General features: G+C 36.3%; 1 protein-coding gene across 2 annotated transcripts; it reads right to left on the bottom strand.

Annotated features, from left to right (window-relative positions):
• Positions 1–213: 213 nt before the first annotated feature.
• Positions 214–19,441, bottom strand: TMEM184C (transmembrane protein 184C). 2 transcript variants are annotated; one of them, XM_074229174.1, is made up of 11 exons: positions 19,088–19,441; positions 18,789–18,888; positions 8,717–8,847; positions 8,578–8,614; positions 7,422–7,627; positions 5,415–5,489; positions 4,669–4,762; positions 2,796–2,908; positions 2,001–2,100; positions 1,279–1,450; positions 214–1,007 (listed from the first exon to the last, which is right to left on the bottom strand). In XM_074229174.1, exons 3-11 carry the CDS (start codon positions 8,797–8,799, stop codon positions 739–741), a joined length of 1,149 nt encoding a protein of 382 aa, XP_074085275.1. In that variant the 5' UTR covers positions 8,800–8,847; positions 18,789–18,888; positions 19,088–19,441; the 3' UTR covers positions 214–738. The 2 variants fall into 2 exon arrangements, with proteins under 2 accessions (XP_074085275.1, XP_074085274.1); XM_074229173.1 differs by lacking the exon at positions 19,088–19,441 and having other exon boundaries at positions 18,789–19,080.
• Positions 19,442–24,266: the final 4,825 nt, after the last annotated feature.

Here is a 24,266-nt window from a genome sequence, read left to right on the forward strand (position 1 = left end):
ATAACAGACTCCCCTCCTGCCAGCTCCATGGTATCATGTACCTGAGAGTACATTATTAGGTCTTTTCAGTGACTCTTGTCAGGTTTGTCTCCATCTTGCAAGTGCTACTGGAATTGGACACTTGGTCTTCTCTAACTTCTAGTTCAGTCTTTTTCAACTCTATGCTACAAGAATTTGACAATATGGAGAAAACAGTTGCAGACAACAATAAACTAGAAGTTCCTCCTTTTATTGAATGAAATAAAATCTAGTATTTAAATATTATGTAAGCACAACCTACATAAGTAACCATTAACCTTAATTATGATCAAGTCGCACTAATTCATTTACCTAATTGTTTATAAAGTCCACTCTTCAGGTTAATTCAGCAGCATTCTATTCCATGCAGCAGGGATAGAAAACATTGATTTTCAAGTCCATCTATCTGTCAGAGCAGTTTAATGTCAGTAATAGTTGCAGTCATTTTTCTTCTCTTCATCAAATGTAAGCATGTAGTGTTCTGACATTGAGAAATAAATCAAGTCTTAGGAAATTTAGACTGATTATTTGATATGCAAAATGTGCTTAGTTCAGTTTTCAATGACTATCTTTATACACACCCTGGTTTTCACCAACCATCTTTGTGCTGGAATTTTCCATCAGTTCAGTGTTGTCCCAAGCACAAAATCCATAAGCAATGGGATACCAGGTTATAAAGTTAACACAGCAGAACAGAAGTACCATTATTCCTCTGAATATTCAGGATGCAACAGATTTATAGCCAGGTGAAGGTTCTTCATTTCCTCCTGTAATAGCATTATAAATTTCATCAGGCATCTTAGAAAAGGTGGGTGTAGTCTGTGGTGTCACAGTGTGTCCAAACCCTTGGTAGTGACCCGAGGGTGAAGATGGCATAGAAGAAGCAACAGAGTTCTGGTCTTGAGATGATGATAATAAACTTGTATTTTCGTTGTGTTCCTCCTCATCAGGAAAAAACTTTTTACTACGATGACCCAGAACTGTCCTCCCTTGAGAAAAGAAATGCAAGTTTTATGAGAACCTTTGTTTCAATTCTAAATGACAAAAAAAAGAAGCCATATGCAAGAATCTCATAATAAAAGGCTTATGTGATTAGACTACCTTCAAATAAAAACCTACAGTAACACAATTCCTGACTCCATTCTTTTCTACTGAATTCTGATCTTCAATAAAGTCTTAGTAAGGTGCCCAAATAGACAGCCATGTAACATCACTAACCAGATATATTAAAAGTGAAATCACTCATTGTGAAATACTTACCAACATTTCTTACTTGTTCAGATATGTCATCTCTAATGTCTGAAATGTCCCACATTGCCAGAAAAGAATCAAAGCATGAGCCTTCCTCTGCCTCCTGCACATAGGGTTTATAGGAAAAGCTGTAGTGATGAGCAATAGCAGCAAAGAACATCTCAACACAGATGATGAAATCCTATAAAAGAGCAGAGATGCTGGTCATGTTTTCCTTTATATCTTGTTTGCTATATAGAGGAAAAGTTCTACTGCACTTCATAGACCTATACAGGGTCACAACTGGCCACTTACCACATGACCAAGGGAAAATTATTCCTCCTTTTGGGCATTTTTCTCATTTGTAAAATTTGGAATAGATGACTTCTTAAAAGTTATGTTTACTTTATCAAGGAACTGGAAACACAGAGTCCACCAATTGGGAACTGACTACACAGGGAATAAGGTCTCTTTTTCTGTGAATAGATGACTTCTAAGGTTCCTTCTAGCTCTAAATCTATAACCCTATAATCTAGTCCTGAAAAGGACCAAAGATCACTTATTCCAATATCATTTTACATGAAGAAACTGAGGTCTAGTTATCAAAGATGTAGATAGGTTGGAGGTATGAAGACTGATTAGGAGGGGCTTATATAGTTTGGGCAAGGGGGTAATGAAGGCCCAAATCAGCGAGGAGATGGAGGAGAAGAGAGAACATTGATGACTGGATCTCGGGATGAGAGTTCACTTACTTGTAGACCTGTAGCCACAGCTTCTACTGTCTGCCATTCCCAGGTGTGCTTTTCAGAAATAACTCCAACTTTTACCAATAAGGCAATGATTGCTGCTTGCCTACATGGAACATGTTTATAAAAAGGTAATCTGTGTCAGAGAGATCGAATCCAATGAATTATAGATTATATTATTAGATTATATCTTAAAAATTGTTGTTTTCACATGCTATTTTATATATTTTTTAGATCAGTGGTTATTGACAAGTTATGGCATATATATCAGTTGCTACCCATCTCTATGCTATCTGGACGAGTTGGACAGTTGCTGTCATTGAACTCTAAGGACCTACTCCTCTAAAGACAATTAAAACCATGTTCATTCACCTGCTCCATAAAGACCTATGGGAAATAGAGATAACAATGCTTGCACTACTTACCTCTTGGAATTGTTTAAAGAAAGTGCTTTATAAATATTAAAACTATATAAAATATAAATGTGAGTAGTTGTTGACTAGAGTAAGTTATCATGTCTTTAGTTTAATAGTTTGGATTGTATAAAAGGCACATGAGGATAATGAAGCCTAAAAAATACATTTTTTATGAATGATGTATAATATAATTCTACTGAGATCAGAATCTGTAAAAGTGTACAGCAAATATCACACATGCCAAATAAGCTACTGATGTCATACTGGAAACTAAACATTTTGACCAATTTAATATAACTGACTGATTAACTTGTTCCACATATTTTTTCTTAGTGGCTATTTTTTTTCCATAAACTTAAGAATTTAGTAGAAAATTAGCACTCACCAGAAGGAAACAAAAACAACCATCTTTACACAAAGAAATTTGCCAACAGGCTGAATTGGATTCAGTTCTTCCCTCAGCACTTTATAAAACAGCACAAGGCAATACATAGCAAACTGGAAAAAAAAAAACCCTTTTAATATCTAGTAAAAGTAAAATTATAAAAATGATGAAAATCTAATAAAACGAACAGCTCTTGTTATAACCTAAATAATTGGTGGAGGAAAAGAGAGAAGATAGCAGAGAGGGAAAGTGATAAGGTATACTGTTTTGAGAACTATTTCCCTGGGATTGGATGAATATATTGAAGTTATTTAAAATTTTGATTATACATGGACTTTTATTGTTCAAAAATATATCCTACATAAAATATTAATAAAAACACTGAACATTTTAATTTCTCCTTGAAATTATTCATTTTTAAAAACTAGAAGAGCTATGGAGAAAATACTCTACAGAAAAGTGATTATCTCATTGAAGCTGGCGCTTTAAAGATGTGTTATATACAATAGAATTTACAAATGTTTAGAAAACAAAGTAAAGGATTTTATAATACTCTGTATTAGAATTATTTTGGTAAAAGATAACTTGAAAGTAAACATATAATGTGAAAGTAAAATCTGATGTAAAATAATTGAATTAAGAGAGACTAAGAGATAACTATCAATAGCTATCATTGAGCTATTTAATTTGGCAGCGACTTGCACAACTTGACATATTGGTAATTGATTTTTTGTGCTGAAGCTGATACTGACACTAGATTTGATTAACTTCACGTAGTATAATTATTGTCTTTTCACATTGTGTCTCAAACGATGCATACAATGGGGAATTTCTAGGATTATAAATACAAACTTCATGAAAACCGAAGATTCATAACGACTAGCTTTGTACTATGAAATGTTCAATACTCTATCTATATCAATAGATATGGCTAAGAGATGAGCAGAACCAGAAGAACACTGTACACTGTAACAGCAACATGGGGGTGATAATCAACCTTGATGGACTTTTTCATTCCATCAGTGCAACAACCAGGGCCAATTTTGAGCTATCTGCAATGGAGAATACCATCTGAATCCAGAGAAAGAATTGTGGAGTTTGAACAAAGACCAAAGATTACTACCTTCAAATTAGGAAAAAACCCATTACCTTATCATGTAATTTTGTTATCTCATACTTTATTTTTCTTCCTTAAGGATATGATTTCTCTCATCACATTCAACTTAGATCAATGTACCATGGAAACAATGTAAAGACTAACAGATTGCCTTCCGTGGGAGGTGGGGGGAGGGAAGCAAGATTAGGGAAATATCATAAAATTCAAAATAAATAAATAAAATTTTAAAAAAGATATTGCTAAGTAGTTTCCTCCCCTAAATGTTTATTCTAGAAACAAAGATATTTATATGCTTATTATTCAATTCTTTAAGTTATCATTCATGTATCCTTAAAAATTTTGAAAGGTTTAGATGATATTTAATTTATAATTATTGCCTCAATTTTAAACAATTCTTTCAACTATTGTATCAATAATAAAGTTAAATAGTTTCTTTTACTTAATGAGCTAATCTAAGGTTTCTCTTATTTTCAATAGGTCATACTGATGATTCCCTTTCATCTCATACCAAACCACAATGGCTCATATGAATCAGCAGGTAGGCAGAACATGGACTGATAAAAGAAAAAACCATCAAACACTTAAGAGATTCTCAAATTCCCAATGTGGGCAGTTTAGAAAATCAAGTCTGAACTTGGTATCCAATTTATGCAACATTCTTAACCAGGTATTTTCATCAAGGATGAAATTACAGGCATTGGGTTTGAGTACTATCATTAATTATCAGTAAATCAAAGAAAATTCATTCTTACTCACCAGTTGTGACATGTTGTTGAATATAACTAGGTAAGTCCAAGCATTTTTAAAACTAAAGTTCCCTTCATCATATACACCAAGGAGCTCACAGATTCTAAAAATGATTTAAAACATTACATTTACAATATAATTCAAAGTTTCATTTCAAGGTCTTATGAAAAATTCATTTGAAGGATTCCAAATGTCAATTATTGAGAATAACATTAAAATTTGAATACACTGCCCAAAAAGTTATAACATAAACTATTTTTGTTAAAATGTTACAAGAAAATGTGTGCTTATAAATCTAGCAGGAAGCCTAAAATAAGGCTCTCATTGAATATATATGGTAACCATATGCAGTCAAATAACAAAACAAAAAACTCACAATGCTACTGAAATAAGAAAGTATTATTTACTTGTAAGATTAAAGAATGCTAAGGTCAAGATGCATTTTCAGGTTCTATCTCCCACCAGAATGTAGGCACCTTGAGATGAGGGCTAATTTCCCTTTTCCTTCTGTGTATTCTAGCACAGTGCTTTTGCCCACAGTCAGTGTTGCTTATTGCTGACTGAAATGTGCTTTGTTGTATAATGTGAATTGTCATTCCTTAATTTATCTGTTAAGTTAGAATTTTCACAAAATAAGTTTTTTTATGCCTGTATTATTCATCTGAATAACTGACATATCTTAATAGTTCCAACAAAGTAAAAAGGTAACATAATGAAGTGTTTCCAAAACATTCATTTCACACTTACATACTTACAAAGCAATAATAGTTGTGAATGGTCTGACAACAGTATACTGCAATACACCTAGCTTGCATCTGAACAATAATACTCTGCAAAAGAAATGCAAATAATTCAGTACTTTAACTACTCTTCCTAATTAATTTTCTCATGTGTCCCACCTGGAAGTAGAGAATAAAGTAAGTAAGAAACAGGCAATTACATATGCCTAGGAATAACTGCTGTCTCTCTTCCTCTTATTACCTTTAGCAATCAACAAATAAGGTATGCTACACCTTCCCTAGCAAGGACAGTACTGTTCCACTTAAAGAACTTGTTAGTAGAATACGACTATTTCAAAGCACGCACACGTACATGCAGACACACTTTAAAAATGAATCAAGTTAAGTGGATAAAAGAGACTTCTTAATTATTGTCTTTTCATACTGTGTCTCAAAAGATGCATACACTGGGGAATTTCTAAGATTATAAACTTCATGAAAACCAAAGATTCACAATGACTGGCTTTACACTATGAAATGTTCAATACCCTTCATCAATAGATAATTCTATCTAGTTCCATTGGTGATTAAGTAAAGATATTACAAGCTTAGGTTAGAGACCATCTGTTGCTACAAGAGTCTGACATTAAATATCAGAACTTGGATTTGTGCACTAGTTTACACAATGTAATAATCGACCTAATTATGCTAAATCATACATTTCAAAAGCATTACCTGAATATAGATTAACAATCTAAGCATAAAAATTATGGTTGTACTTTAGTTTTGGTGCACAAAATTATGTTCTTGCTTTGAAATTTTTTTTTAGTTTTTTTTTTGCAAGGCAAATGGGGTTAAGTGGCTTGCCCAAGGCCACCAAGCTAGGTAATTATTAAGTATCTGAGGCCAGATTTGAACTTCGGTACTCCTGACTCCAGGGCTGGTGCTCTATCCACTGTGCCACCTAGCCACCCATTTTGAAGTATTTTCAAATAATCTAACAGAATTAAGGAAAGACTTATTAAGGCATTACAGAAATTAATCAATTTGAGCATTTACATGCAGTATGTTAGAAGAGACCTATATTTCAAAGTTTGGTAGTCTACCAGTAACATGCTGACATTTTATAAGGCCTACATTATATTTGAAACAAGATGGTAATCATGGTTAACTTTTACCTTCAAATGATTCTCTCAGAGAACATGCTGTTATTATTTTCAAATACTGTCAACTTCATTTTCCCTGCTAAAGGAGGGGGAGTAGTAACAGGTGATACAACTTGGATTGGAAATACATTTAGACTCATATCATAAATGTATATGACATGCAAGAAATACTTAATATTCAACAAATGTAAGTGACATTGATTTGAAAAATGTCTGGAAAGGGTCCAATTTCACTCTCTTGTTCCTAACTATCTTCTCTGAATTGATGGACGATACAAAAAAAAAAGATAAGTTTCTATCTAAGAAAAATTGTCTCTTCTTTAAGTTTCTTACACATATCACCTCTGCACAGGTTACTGTTTTGATTTAACAAGGGGTTAAAAAACACCCAACAGATGGGCTGCCAATAAAGGACTTAGTGAAGGTAGTAAAGACTTCAGCAAGATATTAAAAATTATATTTACTAAAAGTTTCACTGGAATATGACTGTAGAAAATTAGCTATGATTACAGAAAATAAATAATTGTGTATGCTGAGGATTCAAGTATAACAACATCCTAATCTACGTGTGTTCAGAATAAAAAACATTTGATAGATGAAGAATCTAACTGTAAAATCCCAAATTTGTATAAGAAGTTCAAACAGTCAAACTCAGGTGGTAAGCAGCAAAGTCAGGACTGGATTCTAACAGCCACCTAACTCATTTCCTTAATGCGAGTCTCACTCCTTTTAATTCATTCTGCATATCTTTGCTGCAAAATCCCAGCTCTCTAACTAGACTGTAATCTCCAGAAGGGCAGAGACTGTCTTAAGCCTCTGACTAAGCACAGCAATTATTCAACAGATACATCAATAAGATGAGAACAAACATACTTACTCTCCCATTGCCCATGCTGGACAGCAACAGAAAGGAGGCAAATGTTTCTGCTGATCTTTGGCTTCAAGGATTAATACCAAATTTGGATATCGGTTAGTCAGATAATTGGAAAGGAATCCCATGAAACTGTATATGACATAAGCTTCATAACATTCTCGGCAAGTATCCACATATATTGCAATGGTGGGATACTTCAGAGCTATCCACTAGGAAAAACAAATTAAAATTATTTCACCCAAATGTCAAAGAATAACATTCCAATTCTTAGTACATTTTGTGAACTACTTAACATTAGATTTCTTGTCATGTAAATATCTGAAATTGCCTCAGATGTGTTCCTGGCTAGGCCTAAATATCTTTAGCCTTCATCTGGAAGAAAGATTATGCATGCCCTGGTCTCAACTTCCGGCTCTGACAATCATCAGCAATGGGATTTGGGGAAACAAACTCTCAGTCTTCGATTCCTCATCTAGAAAATGGAGTAATGTTTTCATTAACTATCTCACAGGGCTGTCGTGAGAGCAGCATTCTGTAAATCACAAAGTGTTTTTGTTAGATTGGGTATTTGATATAAAGTTAATTTGGCCAAATTTATTAATGTGAAAATCTGAAAAAATAAATCTTAGATTCTGATAAGAGATGAAGAGAAGACAAATGAAATTAGATATCTGTTATTTAATCTAAGTGGTTTGGGATTTTAGTATAGGTCAATTTCTTTTACCATTTAATCAAATCAAACAATGATTCAAATCTGGAATTTCTGAAAGCAGTTGTACTGGGACATATTTTCTGGTACAGAAAAGGAATTTCTAAATTAAAGTGTGTTTTAGCTTCTTCTGTGCCAAATAGAAATTATATTTATGTCAATAAGTACTTAATTTGGTGATAGTGCTAATAAATTTATTTTAAAATTACCATGGATAATCTGGTGAATAGTTGAGTGTTGACAATATTTTAATGACTGCCGCCCCCTGCATCAAACTAAAGATAATCAGAGTTACAGAAACAAAGTTCTGGAATTACTATCATTAATGACCTTTAACAAATACTGCAATTACTCAGTAAAATTTAGTTAAATGATAAAAAGTCTGCTACAACTGTAGCACTATGTTAGTAAACAAGTTCTCAAGTACTGGATAAAGGGAAGCATACTTACACTATCCAAGCTGTATATAGGCACCATCCAAAGAATCCTATTGAGAAAGCAAAGTAGACAATTCAACAAATTTAATATTCAACATATTCTTGAAAAATATCCAGGATCACTGTGAGATTGAAACAAGTTAAGAAAGTACCTTATTATGGGCTTCTGTAATTCAGGTTGAGTGTAATGTACTAAGTGTTGCAAAATTCCCCAGAAAGATATTGGTACAGTCATCAGTAAAAAGATTCCAGCAATAAACCACGCTTTGGTATGTATCCCAACCTTTGAAAAAAAAAAAAAAAGAAATAACTCAGCATCAATCTCACTATTACAAACTTAAAGAATAAAAAGCATGCTTTTTTAAAAAAAAATCCTGTGTCTTATTTTTATTTTTTATTTTAAAGATTTTACAATTTTCTAATCTTGCTTCCCTCACCCCCACAGAAAGCAATTTGCCAGGCTTTACATTGTTTCCATGGTATACACTGATCCAAATTGAATGTGATGAGAGAGAAATCATATCCTTAAGGAAGAAAAATTAAGTGTAAGAGATAGCAAGAATAGTAAGATTACATAACAAGATAACAGCCCCCCCCCCCAAATTAAGGGTAATAGTCCTTGGTCTTTGTTCAAACTCCACAATTCTTTCTCCGGATATAGATGGTATTCTCCACTGCAGATTGTCCCAGATTGTTGCACTGATGGAATGAGCGAGTCCATCAAGGTTGACCATCACCCTCATGTTGCTGTTAGGGTGTACAATGTTTTTCTGGTTCTGCTCATCTCATTCAGCATCAGTTCATGCAAATCCCTCTAGGCTTCCCTGAATTCCCATCCCTCCTGGTTTCTAGCAGAACAAGAGTGTTCTATGACATACATATACCACAGTTTGCTAAGCCATTAAAGATTTACTTGATTTCAAATTCCTTGCCAAAGGAAAATCTCCCAACTTAATTGGCTAGCAGTTTTGAATAAGGAAGGGCTAAGAATGATCAGCTCTATGGCAATGCTGAGCATCATGTTAGAGAAACACTGCTAAATCGTTTATTTATCTTTTCTTTTCAGTTCTTTTCCAATTCAAAGGCTGCAATTTGTTTCTTCTTATCCTTTCCATGCTTAAAGACTTTCCAGAATTCTGCCCTTCCCTTCCGTCAGATATTTAAAATGCAATGTGTTAAATTGAGGTAAAATATCCCAATTTGCTAGTGAGATTTAGTCTGTATGATAAAATTTCACCTGAATCACACTTATAGAATGCATATAATATTCAATAAATGTCCTCTGAATTTTAATAATCAGAGAATTAAATAATCTCTCTTGGTCTATATAAGAGGGCTTTCTAAGATCTCCAGTGTTCCTTCAGTTTTAAAATACTATGTTATTCCTGACAATATTTATTCTTGTGCTGGGTGGGGCATACCAGGCTAATAATGATCTAAGATAACATTCCTGATCACATCTATGAAGTTGTCATTAATCACCTGAATCACTTGACCTAATTTTTTTCATCTTAACTCACTGTATTTTCATACAATGTATATACATGTGTATATATACATACACATGTATGTCTATAGGTATACATACATGTGTGCATGTATATGTGATTTTTGGCCTGGGCTATTCTGGTAGAGTGAACTTAAGACCTGACCTTGATCTTGGTTCAAATCCTACTTACAAAATACACTGGTGTGTGACCCTCAACAAGTTGAATTTTTTGCTGTCCTAGCTAACCATAGTTGGTGAGAAAGTGGTATTAGTAGTAGGAAATACCCTCTATAATGATGAAATATTATATCACAGGTTTAATACTTCTCTTTCCTAAATGTTATAACATTCCTTCAGAGCATGGGCTACTTATCATAGTTCTTCCCTTCAACAGTCTACTACACATAATAGGTGTATAATACATGTTCAGTGAATGCTGAAAGTAGGCATCAGGCTGCTATCACATGTAAGAAAACCAAACATTAAAAAGTTCTACAAATACTAATAGTTCTGACCAAAGTAAAAAATCTTAAATACAATAATCCCCACAAAAGAGGATTTTGTGAATATTTTAAAATTTTTACACTAGGGCTCATAAAAAAATTATTTCTTTGTCCTTGAAAATGAATAAGAATATACTCCAAAGGTCAGGGAGACCACAGAGCACTATTTCATCACATGGATCTGGTTACAAGGGACTGCAGAGTAATTTTCCATTAGAATAATATGGCATTTCACTTATGGGATGGCTCCTGTTTTAGCTTCTAAAAGAACCTTGCACACTGCAGTCACTCAATAAATGTGCTGAATTACTATCATTACTGGCAATTTTCTTTTAAATGCATAGACTGAGATTTAGAACCAGAAGGTAACTTTGGAGTCCCCTATTCTAACCCCCTCATTTTATGTATAAAGAAACAGACCTTAAGAGGAATCAAGGTCACAAAGGCAGTAAGTGAGAGATTTGGGAATGGAATTTACAATGAACTTTACATATTCCCTTTTGTGCAGTGGTATTAATGTGGAAATGGAATCCCATTCTGTTTAATGGTAATATTTGAAGCTCGAATGTATCCCTGAAACATCAATTTCTTTCTCTCTTCCAAAATGTAATAAAGAAATCGCTAGACTTGATGCATCAAAAGTTCATTATTGTTGTGGACACTCCCTACACAGAGATTGTAACCTTCTATGCTTAATTTATTGAAATCAACCTTCTGGTATAGACTATACCTATATTTAGAGAATATACTCTAAATTTAGCTAAGCTAGTCCTTGGGCAAAAGATATAAAATCCATTTCTAGGCCCTTACTTTAAGTCTTTTCAACTTGGCAGGATCTACCAAAGCTTAAAAGTTCATCTGGAGTACTTTCAAGAACCCAAGGTCATTTTCATGGTACAATGAAGCATCTGAAATCCATTTTAGTGAAATAATTCAAATATAAAAAGTAACTTAATTTTCAACAGAAAAGTTTATTCCTACCTTGAGGTATATTAAAAAGTTCTATGACTGCAGTTTGTTTCTTGCCTTTACTTAACTGACCTCTTCTACTCCCTCAAACTGTTCTAAACTTATTTCTTCTTATGTCTCCCATAACTCTCTTCCCCCCAACAATCTCACCTATTTCTTTAATAAGAAAACTGAGCTCATTTCTCATTTATCATCTTAATCATTTCTCCCCACTCTCATCTTTGCCTCAGTCTCTGATTAGGTGATCTTTTCTCCTCAAGGAAAAGGTCTTTCTTCAATCTCTTCCTATCTACTGGTTCTGCTCTGTTGTTGCTTTTAAAAAAAAAATTTCTCCATTAATAAAAACCTTAACAATAACCTACCATTCCTTCAAGCTATCCCTCTATATTTCTCTTCCCCTTCTAAGCCAAACTCCTAGAAAAAGCTGTCTAAACTCATTGTCTCCACATCCTCCCCTCATTTCTCAGAGAATTCTTTTGGTTTTTTTTTAGGCTTTTTTTTTGCAAGGCAAACAGTGTTAAGTGGTTTGCCCAAGGCCACACAGCTAGGTAATTAAGTGTCTGAGACTGGATTTGAACCCAGGTACTCCTGACTCAGGGCAGGTGCTTTATTCACTATGCCACCTAGCCGCCCCAGAGAATTGATTTGGGAATGGAATTTCCAATGAACTTTACATATTCCTTTCCCCAGTGGTCTATATTACAATATAGTTTACTTAAACATATTACACATGAACTTTCTGTTCAATATTTCAAAACTGGATATCTCAGAAGCATCTCAAACTCAGCTTGGTCAAAACAGGACTCATTATCTTTTCCCAAAATTCATCCTTCTATCAAACTACCTTTTCTACCACAATTCTTCCAGTCTTCCACATTCATAAGCATGGTATTATTCTTGAATGATCATATTCTTTCTCATACCACCTGTCCAAGCAACCACCAGGATCCTGCAATATCTACATTCATATCTTTTACATTCAAACTTTTCTTTTTCAGTCACCAAGTTCAGGATTTTTTTTTTTGTCTCTCCTGCACTACTGCTAAGTCCTCCTAAGGGGTTTCCCTCCTCTCTAATCTATTCTTCTCTCACTTCACTAGAGCACAAATTTGACCATGCCACTTCCCTACTCAAACTCCATTGGCTCCCTATTGCCTATAAGCCCTTTATACCCAAGCCCCAATCAATCTTTCCAGCCTCATTATATTACTCTCCTTTGTACTCTACAATCTAGTCAAACTGGCCACCTCTCTGCTTCTTAAACATAACACTCATTTCTCATCTCTAAGCTTTTGGACTAATCATTCTCTCCATTACATTTGCTTATCTCTAATTCCAAAGATCCACCTGCATCTCCACTTCCTAAAGCTCAACACCACTTTTTACATCATGCCCTTTACATCATGCAACTCCTAGTTCTCCCTCCTTCCTATGCTGTATTTAATTTGCATTTATTCTATATAAACTTAAAGGTGCCCCCATTAATTCCCTCAATAGAATGTAAACTACTTAAGAGCAGGGATGATTTTCTCTTTGGCCTCTGTATCCTCTGTGCACAGTGCTTGGTATAAAGTAGTTTAATAATGCTTCCTAACTGTTCTCTGAATGGCTGAGAGGATTTTAAGGAAATGAGAACAGTGGTGTAATCAACTGCACGCATGCATGTGTATGTGTGTCTGTGTAAAATTTAAATCAGTGGAATTCTAAGTTGCTCCTGAAAGATATTATCTAAAACCACCTTACAATTTCTAATACTTATTGTTCTTTTTGATTCCTTTGTAAATTCTCATTCTATATAAAGTAACAATTAAAATATGCGAGTGTTTTTCAGATAACATTTGTGAATATAAAGTAGACTGAGTTTTATGGAGTTAACATGTTATTTTAAACTCTGCTTTCCTTTTACTATTAGACTTACAACTTCAACAGAATCAAAATGTTCAGGGATTTGCTTTTGCTTTGTTTAAAACACGAATGGATATGTGTTAATATTAAAACATTTACAAAGGAAAGTGTGGATTAAATCATAGTTTTTTGATATACACTGTAATTAATTATATGATCAACAACATGATAGCATTTTGTTGGTTCACATTATCATCATGCTCACCAATTAATTTTAGGGTGGGCAAAAACAGCCCAAGGGACACTTGGCTCTTCTGAGTTTTACATGTGGTCCCTAAAGCAAATAGAAAGAAAAAGATGCCACCACAAACTGTCAATGCCATGATTAAAGTTATGTGGAACCAAGCAACCAGCATTATATTCAGTATAACAAGAAAAATTAGTTATTAACATTTGAGGGATTTGAGAGAAAAGTCTTAAGCCAATGACACCATTAAATCCTGGGTTCCACTGAATGGTCAGAATGGATATCCTTAAACTATTGCTCTGAGTATGATTATACATATAATCTTGCAGTGGGGTGAATAAAAAGTCATGAGTTTTATTTTGTGAAAATAAAAAAAGCTTTTGCAACATAATATAACCCAGGTCCAACACTAGCAATAGTTTCTTAGACAACTACACAACTGAAAAAGTGCAATAGCTTAAAAAATGATCAAAAATGTTTTATGTTGCATAAGTATTAATTTATATAATTAAATGGCACTCAATCAGGCAGCAGAGTAGGGAGAAAAGGCCAATGAGTTTGGAATCAGAATGCCTTTAAGAATTACATTCAATTATCTTCAAAGGTGCCACTGCTCTTACCAAATTTTAAAAGGAATCTTTTATTTTTCCCTTTGAAAATGTATTACAGGGGCAGCTTGGTGGCACAGTGGATAGAGCACCAGCCCTGGAATCAGGTAGACCTGAGTTCAAATCCAACTTAGTAATTAACTATCTGTGTGATCTTGGGCAAGTCACTCGTAAAACCCAAATATATACATACATACACATATACATATGTGTACACACACACACACACACACACACACACACACATATATATATAAAAATGAACATTCTGAGGTTAAGAATTTGACTCCTAACATTTAGATCTCTTAAACCACTCAAGCACCTTTCAGTTCACTGCTTGCTTGGTGTCAATGCTTTTTAATAGGGAGAACAGAAAATATAGAATGTTATTTATAGCTTCTGATGACTAAATTTTACACTTATTTTTTGCCACTGGATTAAAAAAGTACATATTATTTAGTAACCTGACACATTCATAGGTCCAGTTCTAGCATAATGTGGTTAAAAATCAGTAAGCAAAAACTTGGTCTATGTACATAAACAAGTAATCTTTGGAACTGCCATCGCATCAAAGCTCAGAAATTGAAGTTAAGCTGAGTGTTTCAATAATGGATATACTGGAGGTGTAAACAAATCCATAAAAATATAGTCCTTGATTGCTTATTTCATTGAAAATTGTTACTTCAATAATTGGAATGCAAACTAGTTTCACCAATGTAACCCCCACAACTCCATGCCTTTGGTCTTTGGTTGCCTTGTGCCCGGAATGCACTGCTGCTGTTTTGTCTCAGAACTTCAAAACTCAGCTCAAGAGTTTACTTTTTAATCTTAGCTTTACTGGCATTGTCTATACAAAAAATTAATGAACTATTCTATCTACAGATCCAGGGAATTTTTCCCTTCATGTTTCTCTAACTAGTTTATGTGAACTTTTATGAGTAGGTAATGTACTCATTTGCAGTTGAAGGAAAAAAATCTTTGCAGCAAATTTCTGAGAAAAGTATCATTTCCAAGGTACATAAGAAACCGATTCAAATTTATTTTAGAAAAAAAGTTCATTCCAATCGATAAAAGGTCTAGGGATATGACCAGGCAATTTTCAAAAGAAGAAAATCAGTCTATTAAGATAACTGCTTCAAATCACTACTTATTAGAGAAAATTTTGAGATTTTCCCTTTCACCCATCTGGGGTGACAAAAAAAAGGAAAATGATAAATGGGTGGGGGGAGCTGGGTGGTACATACTAGTCCTGGAGTGAAAAGGACTAGAGTAAAAATCTGACCTCAGACTCTTTAATTACTTAGCAGCATGGGAGACATGGCACAGAGCCACCCAGCATGGAATGATCTCATCAGTGAGGGGGCTGCACTCTATGAGGAAGGCAGAATTGAAGCAGCTCAAAGGAAATGTGATATCTGTAAGTTTAGAGAGTACCCATATCCCAGGTATTTACATGGACTATTTGTGCCCAAACTGTCGTTGACCATTGCAAGCTCATATTGGTCTAATCTAATGTTATTTTTTGGTACAACAAAGGACAAGAACTGGGGCAAATCACTTAACCCCATTGTCTTGCAAAAATAAAAATGGAGGGCTGAGGAAAAAGATGCACACTGGTGGGTCTATGAATGGGTCAAGTTACTAAAACAATATGTACTTTTTTAATCCAGCAAGGCCTATAACTCAAAGTTAAAGAGAAAAGATACTTGCTAAAAAAAAATATTTATATGGTAGCTCTATTTATGGTGGCAAAAAAAAAAAAAACAGAAACTAAAGGGTTATCCATTAATTGAGGAGTGGCTGAATTAAGTTAATTAATAAATGAAGGTAATGACAACTACTGTGTTATAAGAAATGAAGAAGTAGATGATTTTAAGACAAGGACTCATGAACTGATGTAGAGTGAAGTAGAATTAGGATAAAAATTTATATTGTAATGTCAATATTATAACATTTTGAAAACACTTAATAAAATGAAGGAAATGAATAGAACAAGGAGAACAATCTATGCCACAAAATTAACACTGCAAAACAAATTTTGTAAGAAGTATAATCAATAGAATGACAATTCATGATTAAAGTGGATCTGGTGATGAAATAAAGCTATATTCACAGAAAGGTGATAGATTTAGGGTTCAAAATGAGAAACATCTGTATTACTTTAATAGTCACTCTTTTGCTTGACAATAAATATTTGTTACAATAAATGGTTTCTCTTTCAGTAAGTAGAAGCTGGGAGGGAGAATAAGGATTTCTAATCATTTTTTAAAGGGTGTGTGTGTACTACAAAGGTAAAATATTGCACACACTTTCAGATGAAGTCACTGTATTAGTAATTTTACTTTGTTGCTGCCTAGATCCTGCCCAACAAAATGAACATATTTATTTTGCATATATTTTTATGTATGTCTCCTCTTGAGAGTAAGGACTGCTTTATTTTTGTCATTGGTCTCCCATGACAAGCAGAGTATTTTTTTGGTTTTCAAATTGGGAGAGACAGAGGAGCAGGTAAAATCAGAGAATGCTTTTAAGGGAACAGGAGAAGAGATGGAAGGGAGATGCTCAAGGAGGAATTAACACACATAAAAAGCATTATCACCAATAATAGGCAATCAAACTTCTAAAGTTTAAAAAGTTGTTTAGTACATTTCCTCTGGATTCAAACCTCAAATAGCATAGCAATGGCAAGGAACACAAAAAAGAACAGTGGCAAATAAAAACAAAAGCCAAAACTGCCTCGGGGTCAGTGATGCCAATGAAAAGCCAAGTGGCTCTTTCTTAATTAAGTTCATAGCCTTTTCAAGTCAAGTTTTCTTAACTTTTCAAGTCAGATATTCTTAACTTAAGGTATATCAATATTCCACAAGACAAAATTAAGGTGTGTGAGAGAAAACAAAATAATACTCCTGTGGAAAAATGAGGGATTATAACTACTGAGCTCATATGGCTTTTTTCAGAGTAAAGAATAATTTTTTGAGGTTCCTAGGCACTATCTTCTGCATAACTGATTCCTACCATTTACTTATTTAAAAGGATATCATTGACCATAAGTGACATACCTAAAAATATTTTGTCAAGGTTGTCCAACAACTTCAAGATCTCTGTAATGACTACTCTCTATGTACTGGTTAAGCAACCCATAAATAAAAAGGGAATGTTGAATAAGTATCTCAATTAAAAAGCATCAGAAGCCCATGACATTTACTACCAAAGACTGGCATATCTAGCAAAACATGCTTTATTAATAAGTGACAATAGATTTAGAGGAGGTCTAACATTACTCTTTCTAGAATAATGCTCTATAAAGTTTTTGACAGAAGCGCTTATCTTGATGTAGTAAATCACCTTGCTTTTTAAAAACGATTATCACGTTACTATAGAGCAATGTGGGACCAATTAGAAGAAATCAGCAGACCTGGGTTCAAATCCTGACTGTGACATATAAGCTGTGTGACTTTCAAGGCCCCCAGGCAAAACTTGAAATTGGTTAAACTACATTAGATTTGGAGGGAGTTTCCCCCCACCAAAGTTCTCCAAAATAATAAATTCGAGGGCCCTGGGACAGAAAAGAAATGAAGTTCGTTTGGTTAGCCTGAAAGCAGCTTCAAACTTGTTTTACTGGATAAATACAATTGAAGTTTTACTTTACAGGATGACACAAATTGAAGCTGAAAGGATTAAGAGTTTAACCTAGTTTAACTTCAGGTTTTACAAGTTTAACTATGAAAAGTTACGTTACCTTAGGAACTTTCAGGCTCTTTAGAATTAACTTTACTGATGTCATAATAAGGATGTTACATCAAAAAAAACTATTAGAACCACAAGGATTATTTGCAAAACCTTTGATAGAAAAGACCAAAAGTATAAAAATAAATAAATTCATTGGATCTTTTTTTTAAAAGGTTTTTGCAAGGCAAACAGGGTTAAGTGGTTTGTCCAAGGCCACACAGCTAGGCAATCATTAAGTGTCTGAGGCCGAATCTGAACTCAGGTACTCCTGACTCCAGGGCCAGTGCTCTATCCACTTCCCCCTAACTGAAGATAAAGGTTATTAACAAATGCAAATGCCACTTGTTGGCTGTAATTGCAATAAACCTAATCTGTAGGAAAAACAAAATTACTTTGATAATTGTTCCAGTGCAGTCAGTCCCTTAACATCTTACACTGGAGTTAAGAACAAAAATTTTAAAAAACTTACATTTAAAAAGGATAAATGAATGGATATTATGGGGAAATGAACTTATGTGGAATGTTGTTCTTCTAGCTTTCTTTATAGGCCCAAATATTTCATTCCAAAAGTTAACAAGGCGGGTTAAAACTGCAGTCTAGAGAAGAATCCTGGGGTGTAAGGGTCTTGCGTTCAAATATTTAAATGCATGACCTCGTGCAAGTCACTTATCCTTACTGAGCCTTAGTTTCCCCCTCTGTAAAATGCGGTTTTGCACTCAGATGACCAGCAAGGTCCCTTTCGGCTCTAAATGTATGCTCCTTTATGAAGTGTCTTTGGAGAACAAGGCAGATGATGAATGGAAAGCTGCCCTCCCCCAAGACGGCGCATCTTACCTCTAATTTTTGCAGCTCCCACACACAGAGAGGCAGAGAGACCACCAGAGCCACCAGGTAGAGGAACACCACAAGGGGCCGGATCCATCGCCTCCAGTTCCTCCAGGTGCAAGGCATGTTTTCGTCAAACTCAACCCCAGGAAAGGGGGGAGGGGAGGGGGAGGGGAGGAGAAGACAGAGAGAATCCGAGGGGGAGGAGAGGCGGGCGGGAGCAGCCGGAGGCGGCTGCAGGCCCAGGGCCCGGGGCCCCTCCCGGCGCCCGCCCCCCTGGGGCACGGGTCCGAGTGGGGCGACTTTACCAGGGGTTGACGGCGGTGCCGCCGCGGCTTCCGAGGCAGGAGCTCCTCCCTTTCCTGTTGCCGCCGCCGCCTCGGCCCGCGTCTTTGGCCCGGCGCGGCCGGCGCCGCTGGTCCCGCTGGCTCCGGTATCTCCCCAGCTCGGACGGGCACAGCGGAGCCGACCGAGACGGGCCAAGCCGCGGCCCTCACGCCCTGTCCGCCGCCCTCCCTCACCCGGCTGCCACCCCGCGCTCTGCCCGCGCCATGGCCACGGCGGCGGCGGCCTCAAGGAGCTGCCTCCACACCTCCGAAGAACAAGCGCACTGCGCCCGCGGCTCACAAACACTCCAGTCCCACAACAGGTCTTGGATCGTTTCCGCTTCCGCTTCCGCTTAAGGCCGTCCGAAGACGCTGATTGGCTCCTCGGCGCCCGACGTGCCCCGCTTCATCCGGTCTATTAACCACGCTCTGATTGGGCGAGATTGGCGGGGTTGCGCTTGCGCGGTGGAGGGACGGGCGGATGCGGTCCTGTCTTTGCCTCTTGGGATGTTGGTGAAGGAGAGAGGAGGGCGCATGCGCCTCCCGCCTGCTTTCCTTAATGGAGGCCTCCCAGACTGGAACTCCCAGGGCAGCAGCCTAAACTCCACATCCTAGCATTTCAAAGGTTTTTAAGAAGCTCAAGCACTGTCTTTTTGCGTGAAACTTGTCATGACCCTCATCATTACCAGGGTCAATTCTAGGTGTCCTAATTCATGTCTGACCACTGGACCCAGGTGGCTCTGGAAGAGAAGATGAGGCTGGTGACTTAGCACAGCCCCTCTCACCCACATCCAATTCATGTGCTTGTCATGGCATCACCTCTCTGATTTTGAGAATGAAGGCCAAACATCCTCCTCCTCCTCAATTACTTGTGCTCTGCCTCCCTAAGATATGGAACTATTTTGTATGTATTTGTAATTATTATATATACTCATATATTGAGCTTTGAAAAGAGGGATTGTTTCATTGTTTACACTTTTTAGGTCAACGGGGTGGCTGAGTGCCTAACCTGTAGAAAATAAGAAGAAGGAGAAGGAGGAAGAGGAGGAGAGGAGAAGAAGAAGAAAAGGAGAAGGAGAAGAAAAGGAAGAAAAGAGAAGAAGAAGAAGAAGAAGAAGAAGAAGAAGAAGAAGAAGAAGAAGAAGAAGAAGAAGAAGAAAAGGAGAAGAGAAGAAAAAGAAGAAGAAGAAGAAGAAAAGGAGAAGAGAAGAAAAAGAAGAAGAAGAAGAAGAAAAGGAGAAGAGAAGAAAAGGAGAAGAAAAGAAGAAGAAGAAGAAGAAGGAGGAGGAGGAGGAGAGGAGAAAGTGAAGGAGGAGAAGGAGAAGGAAAGAAGGAGGAGAAGAAAAGGAGAAGGAGAAGAAGAAGAGGAGAAAAAGAAGAAGGAGAGGAAGAAGAAGAAAAGAAGGAGAAGAAGAAGAAAATGAGGAGAAGAAGGGGAAGGAGGAGAAGGAGAAGAATAAAAGGAGGAAGAAGAACAAGAAAAGGAGGAGAAGGAGGAGAAGAAGAGGAAGAAGAAGAAGAAAAGAAGGAGGAGGAGAAGAAAAGGAGAAGAAAAGAAGAAGAAGAAGAAAAAGAGGAGGAGAAGAAAAGGAGGAGAAAAGAAGAAGAAGGAGGAGGAGGAGAGGAGAAAGTGAAGGAGGAGGAGAAGGAAAGGAGGAAAAGAAAAGGAGAAGGAGAAGAAGAAGGAGAGGAAGAAGAAGAAGAAAAGAAGGAGGAGAAGAAGAAGAAGAAAAGGAGGAGAAGGAGGGGAAGGAGGAGAAGGAGAAGAATAAAAGGAGGAAGAAGAACAAGAAAAGGAGGAGAAGGAGAAAGAGAAGAAGAGGAAGAAGAAGAAAAGAAGGAGGAGGAGAATGAGAAAGAGGAGAAGAAGGGGAAGAAGACGAAGAAGGAGAAGAAGGGGAAGAAGATGAAGAAGGAGAAGAAGAGGAGGAGAAGGAGAAGAAGAAGAAGAAGATGAAGAAGAAGAAGGAGAAGTAAAGAAGGAGAAGAAGATGATGATTTGTGTGAGGGATAAAAATCCACTTTAAAAAAATAGAGACTCCTCTGAGCAAAAAAGAAAGTTTATTTTGGCTTTTATCAAGAAAAGGGCACACTCCAAGTATCACAAAGGTAGTGAAGATCAAGGAGCTACCCCAAGGTGACAGTTAAGCAAGATTATATTGCCTAGAGGAGTTCCCCCCTCCCTAGCCCCCTCTCTTCCAACCTTATTGGTTAGGGTTTTCAGAGTTCCAATCTTTACATGAAAAATCTACCCAGCAACAAAGAGAAGAATAAAATGTTTTCATAAAATATTACCTCACCAGATTGTGAGGGTATTAGAAGAAGATTTCTTTTTTTTTTATGAAGATAGAGGCTTTTTATTTATTTTTATTTTTTTAAATTAATGTATTTTTTTTAATTTTTATTAAATATATTATTTCAGTTTTACAGTTTTCCCCCAATCTTGCTTCCCTCCCCCCACCCCCACCCCACAGATAGCACTCCCTCAGTCTTTACTTTGTTTCCATGTTGTACCTCGATCCAAATTGGGTGTGATGAGAGAGAAATCATATCCTTAAAGAGAACAGAATTCTCAGAGGTAACCAGATCAAACCATAAGACATCTAGGTTTTTTTTTTTCCGAATTAAAGGGAATAGTCCTTGTACTTTGTTCAAACTCCACAGCTCCTTATCTGGATACAGATGGTACTCTCCTTTGCAGACAGCCAAAAATTGTTCCCAATTGTTGCACTGATGGAATGAGCAAGTCCTTCAAGATTGAACATCACTCCCATGTTGCTGTTAGGGTGTACAGTGTTTTTCTGGTTCTGCTCATCTCACTCAGCATCAGTTCATGCAAATCCCTCCAGGTTTCCCTGAAATCCAGAAGAAGATTTCTAATGACCTTTTGTTGTCTATCTAAATGAATTAATGTCTGAGTATGCAAAGTCTACTTAGTACTTATTATCAAACAAGAGAAGGCAGTCTACAGTTCTACCAGTGTATCACCAAATAGGTGGCTAAGACTGCAAGATCTCTTCTCTGAAAGTATTCCACTATTTCCCTCCCTAACAAAATCAGGAGGGTGTCTGACTGGGAATGTAAGGTCTTTCTGGAAATAGTCCACTGTTTCCCCTCCCTAACAGAATCGGGAGGGTGTCTGACTGAGAATACAAAGCTTCTCTCCCTCTTTCTTCTAAGAATAGTCTAAGAGTAATAGTATGTCTTTGTTTTAATGATTTTTAACCCTGAGAGGACTTCACTAGGAATATTAACTCTTAAGAGGGACTATTCCACTCATTTGGAATAATAATAACACTTTCTTCATCATTCATAATCAAGATGACTTTCCCCAAAGCAGAATTTTTACAACTTGCTACATTTATTTATTTGTTTGTTTGTTTATTTTTAGGTTTTTGCTAGGCAATGGATTAAGTGACTTGCCCAAGGCCACAAAGCTAGGTAATTATTATTATGTGTCTGATTTGAACTCAGATACTCCTGACTCCAAGGCAGGTGCTCTATCTACTGCAACACCCAGCCATCCCTACTTGCTATATTTATTAAACTAGAACATACTCTTTTATGGGAACTATGATTTCTACCTCTGGATCATATGTTATACACAATTGGCCCTGTTTTATTTTTTCAGCTTCCTTAGACATTATTGTCTCCTACACCCTTCAATCTGGACAAATTGGCCTTCTCTCTGTTCTTCTCATAGGACATTCCATTTCTGGTCCCTATGACTTTGTATTGACTGTCTCATTTCCTACTGCCCCCATTAGAGCCTCTACACTAAGCATTTTCTGATCTCTTCCAACTGCTAGTATCCTTTCTTATCAAACCATTCTTTTTTTAGCACTTTGTATATATTTGCATTTATTAACTTTATATTTTTGCTGCATATAATTTTATAGGTATCCGTATCCCACATTATTGTTTAAACTCATTGAAAACAGCATAGTGTTTATTGATGGAATGTTTATTGATAGTTTCATGGTTTGCACTTGTATCTCCAATGCCAATTACAGTGTCTGACACATAACATATTTTTGACTGATTGATTAGTCAGTTCCATCAATACTGGAAAGAATTCACTATCATAGCTTACAAGTGATGATACACTTCCTGCTTGAAAACCGCCAGTGACTGAGAATCCAGCGTCAATCCTATTTTAGGTTGACTTCAGTTGTTATGGAAGTTTTTCAGTACTCTCATGTGGATCCATGATCTCTTCAAGGTGGATGCTCCTTCAGTAACACAGATTGCAACCTTTCTATGCCTATGTATTGAATCCTTCCTGGCCTCCTACAAATGTGCTGATGTCCCCTATCTAAAAAGAAAAAAAAACCAGATCAAACCTTCAGTTGCCTTCTAGTTATTGTTCTGTATCTGATCTCTCATTTTCAGAAAAACTCATTGAGAAAGCTCTCTTCTCTCATTCTCATTTAAACCCTTTGCAGTCTGACTTCTCCCCTTATCATTCAAGTAAAACTGCCACCCCCAAGTCAGACTTTGATAACACTATTTTTTCTCTTGTAGGTGCTGACTACTTGGGTTCAAATCTGCCAATGAGGAATCATTCAGACTGGGAAACCATGGGTGGAAATAAAATAAAAATTTATTAAAAAGCTTACTACACATAGGAAGGGCTAGGGAGGGAGAGAGAGAGAGAGAGAGGTAAAAGAACAACCAAGAAGCCTTGGCTAGGCCATGGTCACAGCAGACTGCTGGCCTTGAACCAGGGTCCTTTCCAGGTTTTTATGTTTTGCCTCTCATCCAGAGGGCAAAAGCTGAATTCCCTTCCCCTATACTGGACCAAGAATTAGGTAGAGGGTAAAGCCCAAGGAGATCAGGATACAAATTTTACATTAAACAATGGTACTTTAATAATGGGGAGGGTCCCCACCCAAGATTACAATTATTTCTGTTACAATCATAATTCTTCAATTTAAATGAATTTGAATCTCAAGAGTCAATTTTCATTTCCACCCAAATTCTTTCTGTTACATTAAAATTCTCTTCATGTTCCCCTGCATTATCCCCCGCTCAAATTATTATTTGAGACCAGATTCTTCTGGGCCTTTCAGAGTCCATTTGAAGATGAATATATTACAGTGAGGGCTTCATTGAGGCAGGGTTCAGGGAATGATTAGCTAGCACAACTGGTTGGCATCTG

Source organism: Macrotis lagotis, chromosome 3 (assembly GCF_037893015.1).
Source record: "Macrotis lagotis isolate mMagLag1 chromosome 3, bilby.v1.9.chrom.fasta, whole genome shotgun sequence".
In the NCBI taxonomy this organism is placed as follows: domain Eukaryota; kingdom Metazoa; phylum Chordata; class Mammalia; order Peramelemorphia; family Peramelidae; genus Macrotis; species Macrotis lagotis.